The 21,740-nt window shown below is 37.7% G+C and overlaps 1 protein-coding gene across 1 annotated transcript in view; it reads right to left on the bottom strand.

Moving 5' to 3' along the window:
* Positions 1-21,740, bottom strand: part of dok6 (docking protein 6) — a 93,707-nt gene that overhangs the window by 50,494 nt on the left and 21,473 nt on the right. The window contains exon 2 of the mRNA XM_067378211.1: positions 1,154-1,261. Within this exon, the coding sequence (XP_067234312.1) occupies positions 1,154-1,261 (108 nt within the window). The remainder of the gene's footprint in view (positions 1-1,153; positions 1,262-21,740) is intronic.

Raw genomic sequence — 21,740 nt, 5'->3', positions numbered from 1 at the left:
CTCCGAAGGGCAAAGCCCTTAAAGTGGTGACTTTGAAGCGAGCAGGGCACGCGGGTGCCATATGTAGCCGTTTGGAATGCACTTGGCAAAGGGAGTGGCGTAATTTCCTCATCTTCAGCTGGGATGTTCCCGTGACAACACAGCACAGTGTCCGTCAGCAGATGTCGCTGTTTTAACGGCATAATTCTTTTCTTTTCAACATACATTTCATATTTTAAAAAGTTTTTAAAAAATGCTATATAATATATAAAAAAATTATGTATGTAAAACTTTTAAAAATATAAATTGTATATTTATTTATGCCGGCGCTGCGTTGTCGAATACGCGTACCATTACACACCTAGTCGGTACTTGTGTAAGGTAGGTAGGTAGGTTAGGTACAAGGTAGGCATGTAAGGTAGATAGGTATAGTGGGACAGATTCTGAAAAAAAAAAAAAAAAAAAAAAAAAAACAATATTTTTTTAATAATTAATAAAATCTACCATTTTTGTGCTCCATGCGTCAACCACCGGAGGAAATCCCAAACTCTTGTGAGGCATTTTTAGAGCGGGCGGGGAGGAGGTACTCTATGCTGATAAGACCATCTGATCAACTCCTTTATCGCAGTGACTTTCAAAGTTATTGGAGCGATGCCAATGTCAGATACAAGTCTCTGACCAACACTCCACAGAGAGCACATCATATTATCATCTGACACAACACAAATAAACAGACATGTGCTCACGTTTACACCTTTAACCTGAGCTACTGTCAGCTCCAAAAGTATCACACAGCGATCGCACCGGAATGCCTATGACCCCTGCTAACTAAATAATTAGACTCAGAGATGCTTTCCCAGCGTGAACCCTTGAGCCAGAGCTCTCACTGTCAGAGGAACTTCTCAAGAGGGGCGCTGTGAAAATAAATTACACAGGTAATGAATAGAGCTATCCTTGAGCCTGAAATGAACCGAGGGTGCATGATAAACAGAATGGACCCAATGTGTCTCTTAATTTAGTGATTTGTAAACATGATCAAAATGAAGTTATATTATATATATATATATATTTATTTAAAAAAAAAAAAAAAAAAAAATATATATATATATATATATATATATTTTTTTTTTTTTTTTTTTTTTTTTTTTAAATAAAACATGGAAGTCACAATTACCTTGTGAAAGCTTCTGAAGTAAGCAGCTTTTTCATCTGGATATTTCTCTAATCGCCGTGGTCCTTTACTGGACGCCTTCTTGAATACAAGCCAGCATCTTCTGAAGATCTAATACAGAAAGATATATATGTATTTATTGCACTGCATTTAGGACACAAATAACAATTCTGAATTACTATGTGACACGCTGCTTAATCAAATCAAATTACAATTAAAATAATTAAAAAAACATTCTCTATTTTGAAATATATATATATATATAGCAGATACACACACACACACGCACAGGTTTGTTTTTGTGAATTGTGGGGACATTCCATAGGCGTAATGGTTTTTATACTGTACAAACTGTATTTTCTATTGCACTACACTACCCCACCCCTAAACCTACCCATCACAGGAAACTGTGCACATTTTTTGGTAACACTTTGCTTTACAGTGTCCTTGTTACAATTTACATGTACTTACTATAGTAATAACAGGAAATTATACATAATACATGCATCTAACACGTTGTTAATTATAATTACTCAGAACTTAAATGTATAATTACACCATAACAATAAAACCTTTAAGTAAAGTGTAACCGAAAATTCTAGAAAAATGACTTGCAATGCGTTCAATATAGAAAACATTTCTGTAAAAGGAATTTTTCAGATGAATAAAACACCCTAGCCATACTTTCTGATGTTACACAATGTACCGCTGAGCCATAAAACCATGAAAGAGCCTCTGGATCTCAGTGGCACTCTCATTTCAGTGTCCATTTGTCTGAGTTTGCCCCCTGAATACTATTTAAAGAAATAAAGGCCTAAAATTCTCTCCGAAACATTCCTCCAAGCAACGTCTGAGACTTTCACAGATTAAACACTCACATTCCCCTGACAGCGTTTCAAGGTCAACAGAAAAGAGAGAGTGTGAGAGAATGTGCACAATCTCTATTAAAAAAAGAATCCACAAACACACACACATACTTATTTCAATCCATTTCCCCTGACACCTGTGTTTATTATCTTATACTGCCTAAAAAACAGACACAGTTCTCTCCCCAAAAGACATGGGGAAAATCATAGCTTTACCCAATCAATAACCCAGCAGTTCTATAATTAACAAATGAGGTTTGAATGGCCTTTTCTCAGTGGGACAGCCCACATCTGTTTAATATCTCTGATTTATTCACACAATAAAACATCGTGTTTAAAAATGGCAGATGACTGTTCTAATGCTGTTGAACATTTTACAATGAATATTTACTGAGGCTTAAGAGTCCACCTGGATCTGTGCCAAGGTTTATTTTCTTAATATAATACTTTAATAGTACCAAAAAGAAATTCTGCTCACCTACACTCTAAAAATGGCTGGGTTAAAAACAACCCAAATGGCAACTAGATAAAACTGGACAGAACACAAGCTAGGTTAAAGTAAGCCAGCAAGTTGGGATGTTTTTTTTTTTGTTTTTTGTTTTTTAAATGAAAGGACATTAAACAGTCTAAATCAAATAATTTTATTGGATGGCAAGTTCATTAACAACATAAAACATTTAGGAAGTGACAGGAGCAAAAGAAAAACTATTTTAGAGTGTATATTCTGTTTCGGGCAGAACAGACAAGTGCCACCTGAGTACACTTAAAAACATATGACCAAGCATGATTTTGAGGTTAGGAGGATTATTATACAGAAGGGATAACTCAATATTTCTGCTTCAGACAGCCAATATTAATTTGCTGATGTGTATTCCTGTCGGGATTCATATCCATGGGTGAAATTAATTTGTTTACTCCAATGATGTAGTGCATGGAAAAAGAACAATGCTTAATTTGGCACTCAAAATAATTGATCTGGGTGCATTCCTGTATGACGCCTAGTGCTCCTGATACCTGCTATGTGTGTCGAGCCAAAAGGTTACACGCAAAATGGCTCAATTTCATCCACATTGTTGCAAATGGAAAAATCTGAAATAATGAAACACTATGCACGCATGCCATCTGTTATCAAGTGTGGTTATGGGGATTTGAGATTTGCAAGACCAGTACTTTCTTTCCATTTGCTGGACTTTTGGGATGCCGACTGTTGTGATAGACAAGGCTGCTTATTCATGTTCATTCATACTAACATGCACCTTCCGACATGGATAAGGCAATTCAATCCTATTCATTTTTTTATTTATGTTTTGCTACAGCATAAGCTATCTATAATTTCTTTTTGTTATTGATTTTGGTCTAGGAAGTCAATTTTATTTAGGTCAAGCAGAGCCAGCAAGAAGAAACCATCAATCATTCTTTCCAAATGAATCGTTTCGACATGACATGCCGCTGCCTCTTGACCTTCTACTAGAGAAGCAAACTTTCAGAGTCGTCTCACACCATCAACGCTTTGTTTTTATGAAAGACTTTTAGCTGAGTCCTAGAAAGCAGCCAAGTAGATACGCCATGCCCCTTTTTTGAACTTCCAAAAACTATAAATAAATATCTAAAATATTGTGACACATTGTGTAAGGATAATGAGCAAATTTACTTTAATATATTGCTTGAAATATTATATAAATAAATAGTTATGTTATATAAGTAAATATATAATCAAACTATTTGATGAGTTCAGATGCAAAAGCCATCAAAAATGAGATGATATTGAGTGCTCTCCGCACGTAGTATACGTTCATCAAATAATTTCGCTTCAAATCCGCTAAATCCGCTTTCGGAAATACCGGTTTGTTGACAAAAAATGCCAAATGACACTTCCCTTTGTCAGCAAAAGCCTCTAAATCAGGGTTGCCAGGTTTTCACAATAAAACTCGCCCAATCGCTTCTCAAAACTAGCCCAATTGTGTTTCAAGGGTGGTCCTACATTAAAAATTGCATTCTGGCTGCTCTGGGGGCGTAAAATCTGTGTTTTTGACGGGGCTCCCCAGGTAAAAGTCACATTCCAGGGGCTAAATGTCATGTTATTTAGGGTTGCTTCAACCCGCGGACATGAAAAACAACCCGCGGCAACGATGTAAAAGTAGAAAACTGCGGACTTGGCAACACTGCTCTAAGTCCACAGAAGAACCATTTGGAAGACCAATTGCCGAGCTGCAAGTTTTTATCATATCTTGTCCATTGTTACAGTGTTGTCTTAACCCTCTGGAGTCTGAGGCTGATTTGGGGCTTGGAGAAGTTTTGACATGCCCTGCCATTTGGGCTTTTTTTCAGTTGTTCATAAACATATTAATGACAAAAGTGTCATTACACTGTATTCAGCACAAACTAGGCTACCATAATATGTGAGGAACATGTATGTACATGTTTGTATTTTTGAAGGAATAACGTTTATGTGTGGTTATCGAAAAAACAAAAAACTTAAGTCACTGAAATAAGGCCAAAAAAAGTATATTAAATCTGTATTGACAAGACTTCTGGGTATTGGAGGTTGTAGACTAGAGTTTTTACTTCAGAATTATATAAAAATTATGCTGCCTACTCCTTCATATAAAACAATATATTGATTTAGTTTTTGTAAGACACTTTTTGTCAAGAAACACAGTATGCGTGGAGGCGTGAATCGTCATGAATAATGGGCCATTTACACCTGAGAAGACAAAAGAATCGCATAATAATGACCTGAAATGACTTGCATATTAATGAGGCCTTTCAGTCAGGTAGGCTGTGAAAAAAAACCCTCTGTAATAATGTCTCAGCTCATCATAAACTGCAACAAAGCAGCAATAAACAGCAATACTGTGAAATATTATTACAATGGTATTCTATTATATTCTTTGAAATATAATGTATTTCTGTGATGCAAAGTGTCTGAACAATTATGTTACCTCTATGGCATTTCATATAGGCTTTTAGCTTAAAAGCATGCACATTTGGAGAAATATTGATGGATTCTTATATATTTATGTCAATTTTCTATACTGAGAAGTAATATTTATTGTCATCACTATGAGTGCTGGATACTGTGTTTTCAATTCATACTTGCAGCCAGAGGGCGCTCTGTACACCTTTAGGCCACAAATTCATATAAAGAAGAAAAGGAACTAGGAACTAACGGCATGTCTTCTAGAGATCGCTAACCATGGCTTTAACATCCAAATAAACACTTTTCAAGACAATAAATACACGATTGAGACAATGCATACAAGTATTGCCTCTGAATTTGCGTCTGAATAGCGCTGGGTCCGTGGGCGTTTCCGCATTAGTGGGTAATGAGCTGAATCTCGGACTTCTGACATGGCTCTCTATTCATACAGATTACATAAACACAGAATGTTTGTTTTCGATTTGACTTGCACGATTTAAAACCTGACATTTCAACGTTTCTTTAGACATAAATGTCTTTTTTTTGTCATTAGTATTCATAAGTTACAGTTCATTTTCTGAGAACTATCAGATTGGAGTTCGTTCAGAGGGAGAGGAGAGATCACGCATCATGTTAGTTTTCTTTATTTTACAAAAAGCACAACATTGTGTTTTTTACTCTGAGTGTACACATATAAAAGAAGACATTCTATAGTTTCAGTTGATATATTACTTATGTCTCTATGACAAGAAATGACAGAGTATTTTAAGTCTGTTTTGCTGCAATGTGAAAAAAATCCTGCAAAACGCGCCGGTGCGTTTTCAGACCTCAGGGAGTTAATTAATTTTTTTAACTGCCTAATTTAATTTTTTAACTGCTTGATTTCTCACGCTCTCCGCCCCCTCCCGAGCTCTCGACTCTATCATTGCATAAACAAAGTTCACACTGCTAATTTAACCCTCAAAATGGATCTTTACAAAGTGTTCGTCATGCAGCATGTCTAATCGCGTAAGTATGGTATTTATTTGGATGTTAACATTTGATTCTGAATGAGTTTGAGGCTGTGCTCCGTGGCTAAAGCTAACATTACACACTGTTGGAGAGATTTATAAAGAATGAAGTTGTGTTTACGCATTATACAGACTGCAAGTGTTTTAAAAAATGAAAATAACGACAGTCTTGTCTCCGTGAATACAGTAAGAAACGATGGTAACTTTAACCACATTTAACAGTACATTAGCGACATGCTAACGAAACATTTAGAAAGACAATTTACAAATATCACTAAAAATATCATGATATCATTGATCATGTCAGTTATTATTGCTCCATCTGCCATTTTTCGCTATTGTCCTTGCTTGCTTACCTAGTCTGATGATTCAGCTGTGCACATCCAGACGCTAATACTGGCTGCCCTTGTGTAATGCCTCGATCATGAGCTGGTATATCCAAATATTGGGGGCGTACACCCTGACTGTTACGTAAGAGTTGGTGTTATGTTGAGATTCGCCCGTTCTTCTGAGGTCTTTTAAACAAATGAGATTTATATAAGAAGGAGGAAACAATGGAGTTTGAGACTCACTGTATGTCATTTCCATGTACTGAACTCTTGTTATTCAACTATGCTGAGGTAAATTCAATTTTCAATTCGATGGCACCTTTAATATTAGAAAGCAACAAGAATACTTGTGCACCAAAAAACAAAATAATAATGACTTTTCAACAATAAATAGTGATGGGCTGGTTTCAGAGCTTTACAAATTGAATCAGTGGATCGGAGCGCCAAAGTCACGTGATTTCAGCAGTTTAGCCGTAGGAAATGCATTAAGAGTTGGGGGGTGAAAACCTTTTGAACAGGATGAAGAGGTCTAAATTTTTCTTATTTTATCGAAATATCATTGCTTTTCATTTAGTACTGCCCTCTGGAAGCAACAGAAGATACTTGCGTGTTTCCCGGAAGAAAAAATAAGTACAGTTTACCTTGATATTCAAATTCAAAAGTTTTCACCCCCCAACTCTTAATGCATCGTGTTTCCTTCTGGAGCATCAGTGAATGTTTGAACCTTTTTTAATAGTTTAATAGTCCCTCAGTTGTCCTTGGTGTGATAAAATGGATCTGAAAATCATACAGTCGCTGCTGTAAAGGGTTCAAATATGCAAAAAATGCTTAAAAACTGAAGAATCTGGACCTGGAGGATTTTTCTGAAGAACAGAGTTCAGTTTAACTGCTCAGAATAAACAAGAGCCTCATGAACAACCATCACAAAAAAAAAAAAAAAAAAACATTCATAGATCATCTAGGTAACCACAGACAGTATTAAGAAAAAATGGTTCACATACTTTTGAATAGGGCCATTTGAATAAATTCAGCTTTTTTTTTCTTGTGTAAAATATCTTACTCAGGACAGTACTAAACAAAAAATAACATGCATTTTGTATGATCTCTCTTATTTTGTTAAAATTGTTCACATTTTCACAGATTCTGCAAGTGGTTCACATACTATTTCTTACAACTGTATCATATGAAAATGCATATTTTGTTAATTTTAAAGTTTTGGGGATAAACGCTGCCCTGTTGCAAGAATTAAGCCGCTTGTTTCTACCTGCTAGTAATTTAAGTGGTGGTTTTCCTTGGAGAATCCTGCACAAAAATCTACAGGGAATTAAGTGCTCTATTAAACATTACAGTGCATGCATCAATTATTATCAAACTCTGCATAATTTTTTTTATATACACTGTTTACAGTTGGTTCTTAATGAAGTGGCTAAATTTACCTGGCTTTGTTTTCACTGAAGAGTCCTTGTGTGCGTGTACATATAATTTTGACGGTTTGAAGAGTACACAGTGTTCTGATTCATAATTAAACAATCCAATCCAGAGACGGAAGGTTTCTTCATTAATCAGCTTTTGAAATTTCAGTGTGCAATCAGAGAGCTCGGCAAGATACTGTCCACCCGCAACTCCTGCCGTCGATTGAGCTGCACTAAGTGATGGAGAGGGAGGCTGATTGCAAATTCATTTATGTCAGTCATAGTTAGGCTTGATGACTTTGGCCATGGTTGCAGTAAAGTGAAAATTGGCCAAGAGTAGTGTGTTTATTTGGGGATAATACAGTGAAAAGAACTAAATGCCATGGTCAGAATTAGCATTTATATAAAGCTATTACACACTCAAGTTGCATTTACTTACCCATGTCAACCTTTTAAAAAAATCAGTGGGCGCCTATTTAGATCGTAGCAGAAAATCAGCAGCTTTTTAGGAAAAGAATGTCAGTCAGTTCTACTGAATGCTGTTTGGATGAAGAAATATTGGTACCAGTCTTACTTGCAGCCTTAACTAACTGTAATTTGAGAAAACAAAGTATCTACTATGTGGCGACCAGGGCGGGCGAGAACCGTGAGGGAATGGCGCGAGGCCGGTGACGCGAGTGATAATGAGCATCACTTGCGAGGCGCGCCGAGCTCGAGTCTCTCACGGAGGAACTCCGGAGGCATAAAAGGAGGAGCGGCGACCGTGAAGGATGAGAGAGGACCAGGTCTGGATATTATTTTATGTTTTATTATGTTTGTGTGGCCGGCAGACGTCCGCGAGGGTCTGCCGGCATTACTTTCGTTTTGTTCTTTGTTTATTTTGAATTAAAGTTTTGTTGAACGTTCACCGGTTCCCGCCTCCTCCTTCCCGTATATATGAACTGTGTTACATTGGTGCCGAAACCCGGGAGGAAGCAGGGACATGCTGTCGGAGAGCCCTCGTTGCTGAGGGGGATCGCGGTGCTGCGGAGTTCGGGCAGCGCGGGAGTGGGAAGACCGCAAGAGGCTGCCCGAGGCGGTGGTGCTGGAGCCTAGTGAAAGGTGGGACGGAGACCCGGATGCCGTGCTCCTGGGACGAGGTAGGGTTGGCTGCCGTCCAGGAGGGAGCGGAGGAGTCGCCGCCATCCGCCGTGGGCCAGAGCCTGCTGCTGTCCGCCATGAAGGGGAGGAGCAGGGGCAGGGGCAGGGGCAGGGGCAGGGGCAGGGGCAGGGGCAGGGGCAGGGGCAGGGGCAGGGGCAGGGGCGGAGCCAGGGGGTGGCCAGGGGTGGCCGTGGCCACCCTTGGCCTAAGCTTGGCCACCCCTTTGGCCACCCCGCTCACAACTGCTGTTTCTGTCTACTTATTTTGTTGACAAGAATTGCGTTTATTTAAACGCAGAACCGTTTCTTTAAGACCACAAAAGTCAGTGGGGCCGAGCGGCAGTGTGTCTGGGAACCGGACCCAGATTTTTTTTTTTTCCTCTCTCCCCTGTCGCTCCCCTTGCTTCCGTCTCCTTTCTCTCGTCTCGTCTGTCCTTACCCCACTGCGGCCGCCGAGACAGGCCCCGGGGGGAGTAGAGCGCAGTTAGGGAGTACCCCCCAGCCTGCGAGGGGCGATGGGGGTATGTGGCGACCAGGGCGGAGTGAGGGAACGGCGCGAGGCCGGTGACGCGAGTGATAATGAGCATCACCTGCGAGGCGCGCCGGCCTCGAGTCTCTCACGGAGGAGCTCCGGAGGCATAAAAGGAGGAGCGACGACCGTGAAGGACGAGGGAGGACCAGGCCTGGACTTTATTTTATGTTTTATTATGTTTGTGTGGCATTACTTTCGTTTTGTATTTGTTTATTTTTCAATTAAAGCTATGTTGAATGTTCGCCGGTTCCCGCCTCCTTCTTCCCTTATATACGAACTGTGTTACAATCTACAACTGATTTTTTTTTTTTTTTTTTAATCTCAAATGACTTTGAGAATGAGAGAACAAAATCTAGAACTAGTTCAGGTCTGGGAAACACAAGAAACACTGTCTCTGCTCAGACTTTGTAAGCCAAGCATGGGAAACCTTCAGTTCATTGCTTTAGAAGTTCCTGTTCTGAGTAGTTTGTTTGACTTTTCATATTGTTGTGAAACTAAAAGAAAGGGAAGTACATGATAAAATGTATTAGCTTTAGTTACATGGTTTAACTCTTGATACAGATCAACCCAGAGGAAAGATTACTCAGGAGACATGAAGTTAAGCCTTTGTCCTCAAGGTTTTCCTAAAATTCCATGTAAATAAAGATAGAAGCAAAAACAAACAAACAACAACAACAACAAAAAAAACACTAAAAAAACACCTTTTTACCATCTATTTACTTTTTACTAATTATACTAAAACTATTTACTTATATAATAAATGAAGAGTTCAGATGCAAAAACCTCTTAGTCCATCTGACATGTTTTCTTATAAATGAGCATTTTTATCAGGCTCCTACGTTTAGGTTCAGTAATTTCACTTTAATGGCAGTGAAAAGGTTATTAGTCAGTTATTGAAATGGCTTATTTTCAAAAATGTCACTTTAGTCAATTCATTGGTATTCAACAATTTGCAAAAACCTCTAAAGGGGCCGATATACTGTACTTCCAAGTGAATTTCTTTTTTCGTTCTTCGTTTAGGGGTAAAACTATAAAGCAGCTCTCCAGTGTTCATGTTTTCTTCTACCGACTTGAGAGGAAAAATTAACTGGAAAAGATTTTCCGAGTGAAAGAAGGCGGAGCCTCAGTGCACGTATCTTACGTAATGACCACGGACCAATTTTTTCCAGAAAGTTCGCTCTGGCAAGCTGTTTTAGTCTTGCAAAATTAACTCAGGCTTTGTTTCGGCCTGATTTTGTTCGAAATTATGTCACATCAGTTCGTTCTTTGATTTCATTTGAAGTATATTGGGACCTTAAAAAAAAAAAATCTATGGGATATTTTGAGTTGCAACTTCACAGACACATTCAGGGGACACCTTAGACTTATATTACATCTTGTAAAAAAACGTTCAATGGCACCTTTAAGATATAACCACTGAACTCATATGAATGGTTTTAAATATGTTTTTAGTACCTTTATGGATCTTGAGAGTTTCAATGGCAATTGCTCTCAATAGAGGCCTCACTGAGCGATCAGATTTCATCAACAATATCTTAATTTGTGTTCTGAAGATGAACAAAGGTCTTACGGCTGTAGAACGACATGAGGGTGAGTAATAAATGACATTATTTTAGGGCTGGGCGATGTATCGAATGCTTTTGTCACGCGCATTTCTTCAGTAAAGCCGGTTCCCTGATTACCGCTAAATCGCCATCACCTGCTTTCAAATGAAGCGGCATTTAATAAACAGAACCGTAGTTCACTGATAAGACACGCAACATCGCGTTCAATATCGATATGTATCGCCGTCGATATTGAGTGTGATATTGCGTGTCTTATCAGTGAACTACGGCTCTGTCTATTAAATGCCGCTTCATTTGAAAGCAGGTGATGGCGATTTAGCGGTAATCAGGGAACCGGCTTTACTGAAGAAATGCGCGTGACAAAAGCATTCGATACATCGCCCAGCCCTACATTATTTCAATTTTTGGGTGAACTAACCCTTTAGTGAGTGAATAATTTAATCATTCATTCAACTGAATCACTCAAAACCATAGATTCAATCAGAAACAAAACAAGTGACTGAATCTGAATCAAGGAGTTCACCTAAAGACAGAGAATTCAGATATGAGCCCCAAAGAAAATCAATGCTACCATAACCCTGTAAGCATGCAGGAATGTTTGCGTTTATGACATTGGCTGATCAAAAGACAATGCAGCTCAGTCAGAGAGACGGCTGACCTTTTCATGTGCCAGCAAGATGATGTGAGCCACCTTGGAGGCTCCACTGTCTGACGTTTCACCTCGAATAAAATCAGTGTCTGCTGTGATCCACAAACCACCAGCTGCTAGTGGAGAAAGTTATCTGATTACTTATAAGACACTCCTATCATACTCACTTTACGCCCAGTGAGGGCAAGAGGCAGAGAGAATCAACACCACCATAACTTGCTTTCTCAGATATTTCTGAACTGTAAGCTCAGACCGATCTGAATAGACTGAATACACGGATTAAATACACAGTACACTGTCGTGTGACTTAAAAACAAATTATAATAATCAGTTTTCAATGCAAAACATTTGTAGAAAATTCCCTTAGGTTGTCATTAGATTTGTCTAGATGAGGAAAAATCATTTACAGTGACAGTAGTATCTTTTTATGCTTGGTACACTACTTTTGAGGGCTTTTTGATTATTCTACACTACCAGTTAAAAGTTTGGGATCTGCAAAATATTGTACATATATACAAGGCTGTATTTATTTGATAAAAATTACTCCAGTCACATGATCCTTCAGAAATCATTCTGATATGCTTATTTGGTGCAGAAGAAACATTTTTTTAATCATTATTATCGGTGTTGAAAACAGTTTAATAGCTGCTTAATATTTTATGGAAACCGTGATTAATTGAAAGTAAAAAAAAAAAAAAAAGCCTTTATTTGAAATATAATTTTTTTGGTAACATTATAAATGTCTTTACTGTCACTTTTGATCAATTCAATGTGTCCTTGCTGAATAAATGTATTACTTTCTTTAAAAAAAATACCAAACTTTTGAACAGTAGTGTATATACTGTATGTTTTGTCCATTTCAATGGGTTTCACGCTGCACAAATGACTTTCTGTAACATCCACAAACAGACAACAGAAACTCCCACTTTATTAATTACTACAAAGATCTTAATCCCATCAGCATAAGTACATAAACCACAGACATTATGTTAATAACCGTAAATGTAAACTGTAAATGAATCCTGTGTAAATACAGGCTATCTGCAAAGGCACATTAATACACATTAAAGCTACAAGAGAATTGCCACACACACACACACAAAGCAATTTCTGCTGATTTTGAGAAACCGTGAAGAATGAAGCTGCAAGACTGATGAGTACTGATGTTGTTTGGGAATATCGTGACACTGCTAGTAACATTTTCCAAACAAAAAGAGCTCCTTTTGACATGATTGCCAAGCTGTTTTGGGACAGAGCGGTAGAGGATGCTATGATTTGATTTGTTATCTGGACGAGCGGTTGCTAAGGCCATCGTTATTGCAATCACATCCAGACTTCAGTTTGCATTCGGATAAAGCTTTTATTTGACTTTTACACTCAACATTTGGCAACATCTGAGATATCAGGGCTTTACATTAATACTTGTATGGGATAAGCCTAATATTGCTTATATACTATATATAGTATTTATACATATTTTAATTAGCTTTCATTTCTATATTTTGATTGTCCATTTTAATTTTAGGTTGTTTTAGTTATGGCGGCTGAGCAAATCCACTGTATTTTTTTACAAATACTACACTTGTTGTATCACAAATTAAGAGTTTTTTTTTTAGAGGAGAATGTAGTTGTTTAGACCTGAAATATGTGACGTATTTAATCATAGCGCCTATTTTACAATTTATTTAGACATTTTCAGAGATGCAGGCTGTCAGCGGCCATTCAGTACTCGTGTACCCGCTGAGAACAGCTTGATCTCATCCAGTGCTTCTGGGATTTGCCGCTGTCTCTTATAGTAGCTAAACATGAGATAAAATTAATTTTGGTCTTATTAATCTATTACTTGTTCCTGAGCAAATCAAATTGGTCTACATTAAGTTTAATAATTTAATATTAAGGCTATTTAACATTCATCCTGTAGAGCACTGCTTTTGATTGAACTGTACAATTGTTTATTTCCTATTGTCATTTATAATGGCTATTGTTGGTCATTTAAATGTTGTTCAATAAATATTATTTTATATAAATAATATGCTGTATTTGATATTGAGAAAGAGTCCATTAGTGCGTAATAGGGATCGAGTGAAAGTTACATTAATACGACATTAGTTAACAGCAAACACTACGAGTGAATGAGTCAGTCGCAAGAGACTTTTATTTATGAAAATCCCTTTCAATATAAAGGACATTGTTTTAGCGCTGTGAAAATTCCCTTAACTGTAAAAAGAACAAATACAAAGATTGCTTTCCTCAGTGGACATTCAAAAAGATTTTTATAATGGACATAAAATTATGGACATTGACCTGAAGAATGAATGTTATATCAGACAAAGGTAATGCTCGCTCAGGTGATCTCTCTCTCTCTCTCTCTCAATTATACTGTACAACATACAATGAGTTTCAATGGAGGGACTCAACATTCCTCCATTACTAGTTCTAAAGTGATGTTTTAGAATTAGTAACAGAGGCTGGGTCAAACTGTTAACTTGAGATTTGAATCCATGGCGGAAGGAAGTAGTTCTGCATGAAAGAGGGTTTTAAAGACACTCTGTTGTTATTTCTTATTTATTTTACGCACTTGTGCTGTCGAACTGTTCATATAACTGTATAAATGCAATATCACACTTGTACCTATGCGATATGCCTGTATATCTGCACGCTTTGATTACGTATAAAATATATATATATATATATATATATATTTATATATATATTTATTATATATATTATATATATATATATATTTATATATATATATTATATAAGTACAGTCCAAAAGTTTGGAACCACTAAGATTTTTAATGTTTTTAAAAGAAGTTTCGTCTGCTCACCAAGGCTACATTTATTTAATTAAAAATACAGTAAAATCAGTAATATTGTGAATTATTATTACAATTTAAAATAACTGTTTTCTATTTGAATATATTTCACAAAGTAATTTATTCCTGTGATGGCAAAGCTGAATTTTCAGCATCGTTACTCCAGTCTTCAGTGTCACATGATCCTTCAGAAATCATTCTAATATGCTGATCTGCTGCTCAAGAAACATTTAATGTGTACAATTGTACAAAATATTTGTGTACAATATTTTTTTTCAGGATTTTCAGAATAGAAAGTTCAAAAGAACAGTGTTTATCTGATATCTAATCTTTTATAACATTATAAATGTCTTTACTGCCACTTTTGATTGATTTAATGCATCCTTGCTGAATAAAAGTATTAATTCCTTTAATTTCTTTAAAAAAAAAAATAAAATAAAATAAAAAAAATAAAACCCCAAACTTTTGAATGGTAGTGTATAATGCTACAGAAGCTTTGTATTTCAGATAAATGCTGTTCTTTTGAACTTTCTATTCATCAAGGAATCCTGAAAAAAAAGGAAAACTGTTTTCAACATTGAAAATAATCATAAATGTTTATTGAGCAGCAAATCAGCATATTAGAATGATTTCTGAAGGATCATGTGACACTGAAGACTGGAGTAACGATGCTGAAAATTCAGCTTTGCATCACAGGAATAAATTACTTTGTCAAATATATTTAAATAGTACAGTTATTTTAAATTGTAATAATATTTCACTATATATATATATATATAGAATTTTCATTCTTGGGTGAACTAGCCCTTTATAGCTTTAAACCATCGGTTTTACTTTGCCAGTAAAACAAGTATGTGTAAAGGTTTAATGTTGTGCCTTGGGTTAGATTCCACTCCCACTGTCTGCAATCCCACTTTAGGTTGATGCGTCTTGGGTGTAGACATCATTTAATTTATTCATTTGCTCAGTGACAACAATTGCTCATAGGAAAGTGAAACTTCTTCCTGGTTAATCATAGATTACACTATCTGGGGCATTCCGAAAGTGAAACACATCGCTGCCCCAGTAGCAAGTAATCACAGTATAGCGGCGGCTCATTTCCCATGCACGGACGCTCTTTAATAAAATATCCATGGGCTTCCACCCAAGTCCAGAAATGTAATATGGAGTTAATGACATACGGCAAAGTGACACACAAACCAGTGGCGTGTGGTCGACTTGTGAAATGAGGAGGCAAGGTCTCCTCTCTGGGCTTTAGTGTAATGTAAATTCCAGGTTAAAGGCTTGGAAAACTGTTTACTTTACAGTATTAATAAGCAAACATAATAGTAAATGTCCAACCAACCAAACTTTTGAAACATATTTGTTGTGTCATTTCTTTTAACCTTTATTTGTTACTACTACATAACTGTTGTTCAGCTAATAATAATTTATGAATTTATAAATTTTTGGGGCATTATTAATATGTATTATACTGATTTTTATTTATTTATTTATTTATTTATTTATTTTTTGAGCAGGCACTGCCTTCATTACTTTCTAGATGAAAGCACCGCTGGCACACACACACACACACACACAGAGCCGCACACTTTCACATATCAAAGAGATGCACACACACAACCCAACAAGGTCAAGCTGTGTCAGCATAGGGCTAATCCAAAGCCTAGCCTTTCAAAGATCTGCATGGATGATAACACTGCCAGCAAGAACCAGTGTCCAGCATAGTGCAGGAGGGGCAGAGAGAGACATTCTTGGCTTACAGCATTAGCATAACACTCTATTTACTTATTTCTCTTGCACACATTCGGTCCAGCAGAGCACCCATGCCGCTTTCCCTGTTACTGCAGCCAACAGATCTGAGAGCTGCAGGAGGAAATAGAATTCAGGTGACATTCAGCAGGTGCTGATGACTCACAAACATTTGGGTTATCAGAGCCGCCACATCCCCGTTTCGTATCAGGAACAGAAAGTTCTTTAACACACTTCATATGTTCCCTCTATAGGCCTAATTAAACTGTTGAATGACGCTGTTGCTATCAGCATCAAGTTACTATCTTCTTTAAAGTCAGTCGCTTAATTTAAATCCTGAATAATTAACACTTCTTTTTTTTGTGCGTTCTAACACTTAAGGCATCATTTCATTCAGGTGCAAGGAGAAAGAGGAGGGGAGAGAGAAAACTCCACATGGAGCATGTAGGTCACGCTAACCTTTTGTGAAGAACATTAGTTAAAATGTCAGGTTTGAGGCAGGTCTAACTGCCTGCCTGAGCTCTGCACATATACTAGTACATTACCAAAATAGCTGCAAAATAATGTTGAAACAATATGTAGGTCAAGTTTTCTCATCTTAAAGTGAAGCAGCGGCAGCGGGGATTATTCGGATACTAAAAACATCCATATGCAAGCATTAAAATCTACAATTATTAAATATTAAGGTTAGAAGCTTTTCATTTTCATTCATTTTCAAGTTTCGGTACCAAATCTTTAGTTTGGTAAGATCAGTAATGGTTTATAATACTATAATAAGTCTCTTGTGCTCCAGAGCTACGTTTGTTTTTTGTTATCAAAAATACAATAAAAACAGTAATATTGTGTCTGTGATGGCAAAGAATTTTCAGCAGCCACTACTTTAGTCTTCAGTGTCACATGATCCTCCAGAAATCATTCTAATATGCTGATTTGATGTTCAAAAAACAGTTTTTTTTGGGGGGGGGGGGGGGGGGTCTTTGATTAATAGAAAGAACAGCATTATATGAAAGAGAAATCTTTTGTAACAAATGCCTTTAATGCAACTTTTATTTAATTTAATGCATCCATGCTAAATAAAAAGCAAAAATTTCTGTCAAAAAAAAAAAAAAAAAAAATCTTACTGACCCTAAAAGTTTGTACATCTTGCAGACGTTCCACATAGGGCTTTTCACACTTGAAATAGTTAACTCTGGGTCATTCTAAACCTGGGTAAACGGAATCCTGAGTTATCTTTATTCATGTTTCACACTGCTCATAATAAACCCAGGGTTAACAGTTAATCCTGGGTATTTTCATAAGCTGCCGTTTCACATTGCACATTCCTAAACCAGTTACGGACAAAGCAGCATGTGACCTATTTACATAAAGGCTCTAGTATTGCGCGACCTCATATTACACATATTATGTCTGCAAAAAGCACGTGAAAATAAGGCATGCGATTGGTTGTCGGTTGCTAAGCATCTAGTTGTCACATTCACACTGCACAGGTTTGGCACCGTAATGCAGGGTTAACACTGCAAAAGCAGTGCTAACCCCACATCTAAATTACAAGAGTGAACCGCTCCTTTACCCGGGGATAAAAGTGGTGTTTAAACTGATATGACTGATATCCCGGGGTTAAGCGCAGTGTGAAAAGCCCTAATGTTTTCTTAAAGGTAAAACTCACCAAAAAAAAAAAAAATAATAATCTAATTATTTACACACCTTTTTGACGTTCTTTCTTGCAAAGATCACAAAATGAGAATTTTTTTTGATATTATACTACATGTTTTTAATGTAATTACAGTGGGCACTGGAGCTTTCAAGCTTCAAAAAGAATGCAAAAACACCATAAAAGTAGTACTAATGACTCAAAGCAATATAATGATGGGGAGACCAAAATTTAAATTATATTTCACTGATAATTTATCACTCCAGTGGGCTGTTAACCACTAAAACTGGATCAAAGTCAGTACGTTGAACGTAATATCAGCTTGATTTGTGAAAGAATTATTAAATCTAGAATTATTCCGAGAGAATCACGTTGAACTGTAATCAACCGATTCAACAATTTGCACGTGAAATGGATAGTGTTATTTCCCTTAATGAATGCGCCAAGGACAGCTAAAATGCACATTTTTGCTTGTGAGTCCAAAGATTGAATGCCACAAACCTCTCACACTTTCCAGTCACTAGCTCTTTCTCAGAAGCATTCACTGTAGCAGTCTGGGAACTTGTAAAAAATCACTCTGTTTCCATTTCCTTTGTGCACCCTGAAACTGAATAGAAGTCAGCCAATCAGACTATTCCAGGCAGTTCGGTATTTTTAAATGCAAGATGCATCAGACAGTCTGAATAGTCTGTGGGTGTGCCGTCTGAGACTGTAAGCCGGATAACTACCATACTCTCATCCCATTTCTCTAATGGGGGATTTCATTTTTTTAATCATGCACGGTCGCTTGCCTATGGAATCATTTCTTTTATCCACTGCTTCTATTATGGGGCTCTCATACAAAAGCTGTGCAATCCATAAATCTGCCCAGGGACAAATACAGACCAGGAAACACTACGCTATGCACAGACCTGTCAAGCTGGATGATCTATATGCCACAATAAAATATAAAAAGGGAATAATCCAACAAACAAACACGCCACCTCAGGTTTTTTTTAGAGATGCATATACCACACATGAATAACCTGGGGGTGGGAAACATACAGGATTTCGTCAGTTTCAGTGGACACTGTTGGTTGAATTGTCAATTATCAGATGGAAGATGCAGCAAACCACCCAGAAACTGTCTAGAAAAGGTCATCTGTCAAAGCCCTCCAACTGAACAAGTAGGAGATTTGTGAGAGATGCCACAGAGAGGCCAACAATCACTTTGAAGGAGCTAAAGAGTTCAGTAGCCGAGGAGGAAGTGAAGGCGTCTCCGTGAACCATATCAAGCACTCTGCAGAGCACTGGGATGGTGGAAACAAATTAAGCTATTTCTCCAAAAGAAATTAATTGCATGAAAGCATGTCTAAACTTTGACAGAATGTATAATAATGACCCACAGGCATTCAATGTCTGAAAAAAATTGTTAGAAAAATTTTAATGTTGTAGTTGGGTCATAATGGTCAAATCATTGTTTAAAAGGCACAATATGTAAGATTTTTAGATTAAAATATCCAAAAACCACTAGAACAATGTTAAATATTTTGTTGTCTTGTGTACTTGCATTATCCCAAACAAGTCCAACAATGTTTAAATCAAGAGAAACTATTGTTATATAGCCCAACAAGGTTAGTCTTTTTGTTTGAATCGCTTGTTTTCTTGATTAACCACAATGTTTGTGCCTCAGAGCCTTCTCCATCATACAATATACACTGCTCAAAAAAATTAAAGGAACACTCTGAAAACACATCAGATCTCAATGGGCAAAAATATCATGCTGGTTATACTGATATGGACGGGGTAATATGTTAGGAACGAAAAGATGCCACATCTTTTGATGGAAATGAAAATTAGCAACCTACAGAGGACTGAATTCAAAGACTGAAAATCGAAGTGAAAAAACTATGTAGCAGGCAAGTCCATTTTGCTGAAATTTCATTGCAGTAACTCAAAATGGTAATCAGTAGTTTGTATGGCCCCCACGTACTTGTATGCATGCCTGACAACCTCGGGGAATGTTCCTAATGACACGACGGATGATGTCTTGGGGTATTTCCTCCCAGATCTGGACCAGGGCATCACTGAGCTCCTGGACAGTCTGAGGTGCAACCTGGTGGCATTGGATGGACCAAAACATAATGTCCCAGACGTGTTCTATTGGATTAAGGTCAGGCAAGCGTGGCAGTCAGGGTAACATCGTCTAGCTTGTCGAGGTCTGTGCGTCCCTCCGTGCATATGCCTCACCAGACCATTACTGACAATCCGGTCATGCTGAACGATGTTACAGGCAGCATAACGTTCTCCGCGACTTCTCCAGACCCTTTCACATCGGTCACGTGCTCAGGGTGAACCTGCTCTCATCTGTGAAAAGCACAAGGCGCCAGTGGTGGACCTGCCAATTCTGGTGTCCAATGGCAAATGCCAATCGAGCTCCACGGTGCCGGGCAGTGAGCACAGGGCCCACAAGAGGACGTCAGGCCCTCAGGCCACCCTCATGAAGTCTGTTTCTGATTGTTTGGTCAGATACATTCACACCAGTGGCCTGCTGGAGGTCATTTTGTAGGGCTCTGGCAGTGCTCATCCTGTTCCTCCTTGCACAAAGGAGCAGATACCAGTCCTGCTGATGGGTTAAGGACCTTCTACGGCCCTGTCCAGCTCTCCTAGAGTAACTGCCTGTCTCCTGGAATCACCTCCATGCTCTTGAGACTGTGCTGGGAGACACAGCAAACCTGGCAATGGCACGTATTGATGTGCCATCCTGGAGGAGCTGGACTGCCTGTGCAACCTCTGTAGGGTCCAGGTATCGCCTCATGCTACCAGTAGTGACACTGACCCTAGTCAAATGCAAAACCAGTGAAAAATGGTCAGAAAAGATGAGTTGGGAAAAAAAAAATGTCAGTGGCCTCCACCTATAAAACCATTCCTGTTTTGGGGGTCGTCTCATTGTTGCCCATCTAGTGCACCTATTGTTAATTTCATTAACGCCAAAGCAGCTGAAACTGATTAACAACCCCCTCTGCTACTTAACTGAGCAGATCAATATCCCAGGAGTATAACTGACTTGATGCTATTCTCTGATTAAAAAGTGTTCCTTTAATTTGGGTTACCAAATTAAAGTATGGGTTACCATACTTGGCTATATGTCACATCACTTTCATTTAACGAGCAATGGGTCTCATTCATGAAACATTCGTAAATATACAAGTAAATATGTGAGCGATTTGCACGTAAAGAGACCTTCCCGAAAACTCTTCTCCTGATTCACAAATACTTCGTAAACGTCAGAAATGAATTCCAATCAGTCGTAAATGGGACGCGCGTGCACGCTCATTCTCATTTACCATAAATCCCGCCCATTAAATCCGACTGACAACTATATATGGGCATCTTATTATGACACCAAATGAAGGATTTTGGCCATTTTATAGGAAACAATTTCCATAACAATTAAGGGGGCCATTAGTTTGCCCAGCCTTATTGAAATCAATTAATTATTTGATTAAAGTGCTCCATTTGCAGACGCTATTACTGGCTCTCACAACAAAAGTAAAAAGAAAAAACGTATGTGATTACTATATATAATATTTTTTCAAAATGCTGTGTAAATATGTACCTTATTAAGGTGAATTAAAATGCAACCTTATTAATGAGCAAAACGTTCGGATGTTAAACGCATTATTTACGCGTGACTGTGAGCAGGTGTAGATTTCTTTCGTACCAACTAACATTTGGAAAATACGAACATTTTAATGAATCTGAAAATTTACACCAGAACCACTTTACACACGATTTACACAAAAATTCATTCTGCTCGTGTTTCATGAATGAGACCCAATGAGTTTGCACTCATTTCACTGAATTTGCACTCAATTCAGAGGTTCTATTGGATTTACATCATGTAAATTCATCCATTTTTCCCCGAAATACATAAAAGTAAATGGCCGGTGAACTGGGAGAAGA

This window comes from Chanodichthys erythropterus, chromosome 23, assembly GCF_024489055.1.
Source record: "Chanodichthys erythropterus isolate Z2021 chromosome 23, ASM2448905v1, whole genome shotgun sequence".
NCBI classification, from domain to species: Eukaryota; Metazoa; Chordata; class Actinopteri; order Cypriniformes; family Xenocyprididae; genus Chanodichthys; species Chanodichthys erythropterus.
This window is presented reverse-complemented; position numbering and strand designations above follow the sequence as displayed.